This window comes from Austrofundulus limnaeus, unplaced genomic scaffold, assembly GCF_001266775.1.
Source record: "Austrofundulus limnaeus strain Quisiro unplaced genomic scaffold, Austrofundulus_limnaeus-1.0 Scaffold117, whole genome shotgun sequence".
Taxonomy (NCBI): domain Eukaryota; kingdom Metazoa; phylum Chordata; class Actinopteri; order Cyprinodontiformes; family Rivulidae; genus Austrofundulus; species Austrofundulus limnaeus.
Window position 1 is genome coordinate 37,689 of NW_013952519.1, and position 1,974 is coordinate 39,662.

The window sequence follows — 1,974 nt, forward strand, 5'->3', positions numbered from 1 at the left end:
GACCAGCCCTTCTGGCACCAACAACCGTCACTTAAAGTCACTTAAATCACCTTTCTTCCCCATACTGATGCTCGGTTTGAACTGCAGGAGATTGTCTTGACCATGTCTACATGCCTAAATGCACTGAGTTGTCGCCATGTGATTGGCTGATTAGAAATTAAGTGTTAACGAGCAGTTGGACAGGTGTACCTAATAAAGTGGCCGGTGAGTGTAAATAAAACAAGTGTTTCTTCCAGTTTATTTTGCTGCATTTAATCATGAATGCAACCTATAGAACCCTATGTAATAAAAACAGTGATAGTAAAACAATATCAAAAACAAAAATAACAACATGCCTCCTATTTAACCCAAATATCATTTTGACATCTCAGACTTGCCAAAATTTAAAACCAATTTTATTTTCACTCTCATAGTTTTATCTTCAACTGCTTGTAGTTTTAACTATCTTAGATGTTCATTGAAATATTTTTTTCCAACTTGTAGCCAAGGTTCTGACGTTTCTGTAGATACCAAACATGTCTATGTTTAACTAAAAGAACTTCTAGGAATTAAAGTAGAAAACCAGGGATTTGGTTTTAAGAGATTAATTAAGCAACTGGCGGGCCGAACTTTGACCACACCCGGCCCATGGGCCGCCAGTTGAATAACCATGACCTGGAGCCATCACAGTACGGTAGGCAAGGAATTTGCCTAGGGCCCCGAGCTAAAGGCGGACCCTGAGGGATGGTACTGAAGTGGCCAAATGCACCGACCATATGAAACACTGAGTACATTGAAATGACTGGTGTACTTGTACTACCTTTTAAGTGAAAGTAGCTCCATGACTTTAGCAGCTTCATTTCATCTGTTTGCTGAACAAGATAGGCTATTGTTAGTGTGGTGGATGACAGTATTTTTATATTTTTATTATAAATTAAAATTATACATCTAAAAAAGCTGCAACAAATATATTTTCAAACTATTCAGTGGTAGGTAGSGACACTACTGCTCCTCTCTGAACGCCCCACTTCGGTCATTAAAGACGTTGAACTGCTCCACTTATGCTTTTCGTATTGCGATATAAACGGCAGGATTAGAAAAATCTTATTGTCAGTTTTTTCCAGCATTGTGTGGCTCTAATCCGGACTGAATAGGGAGGGTTCACCTTTTGACGTCTTGTGTTGGCAGGTCAGGTTTGGTCCTGGGGAGATGGAGATTATGGTAAATTGGGCCGAGGAGGCAGCGATGGATGCAAGACGCCCAAGCTGGTGGAGAAGTTGCAGGATCTGGATATAGTGAAGGTGTGCTGCGGAAGTCAGTTTTCAGTAGCCCTCACTAAAGATGGTCAAGTGTACACCTGGGGAAAAGGAGACAACCAGCGACTTGGTCACGGCACCGATGAACATGTTCGCTATCCAAAGCTTCTCGACAGCCTGCAAGGTGAGTGGGCGACAAAAAACAAGGTTCCCTTTCAGTCAATTCACTCGGTACAACATCATGTATGGGAACCACGCCCCTGCGTGTCCTGGCTGAAGCCACCTCTAATCACGCCTTTAGGCAGGTGACGTGATGACGACAGATGTCAGGCTCCGCCTGCACATATAAATATTGTCGCATCACCGTCACTCCTTAGTTCAGTAACTGCTCTTCACCGAGCCCAGCTGTGCAGCGGGGCCTCCATGTGTTGTACCTCGTTCCTTTCCTTCAGGGAACAGTAGTTATATGCATAACATTACGTTATTGAAAGAGTGGCAGGGGTGTATGCATAGATTTGCTCTGGGTATTCTGGTTTTCAAAACTCTCTCTTAAAATTATGAAGTCATTATTGCACAAGGAAAACTTTGTTTAACTTTTGAGTACTTGTATGAAAAATTTCAAAGATGGAAATACTGCTGACAGTGTCGGGAAGGGAAAATTTTACATTTTGTTGTGAATTCTGCATAAGAAAAATACCCATGCAGTTTAAAGCTTGATAAGAATAACTCCCTTGTATGG

At 41.8% G+C, this 1,974-nt stretch overlaps 1 protein-coding gene across 2 annotated transcripts in view; it reads left to right on the forward strand.

Annotated features, from left to right (window-relative positions):
• herc2 (HECT and RLD domain containing E3 ubiquitin protein ligase 2) overlaps window positions 1–1,974 on the forward strand; it is a 91,168-nt gene that overhangs the window by 27,598 nt on the left and 61,596 nt on the right. For both annotated transcript variants that reach the window (XM_014014592.1, XM_014014593.1), the window contains exon 15: window positions 1,168–1,419. In XM_014014592.1, the coding sequence (XP_013870046.1) occupies window positions 1,168–1,419 (252 nt within the window). The remainder of the gene's footprint in view (window positions 1–1,167; window positions 1,420–1,974) is intronic.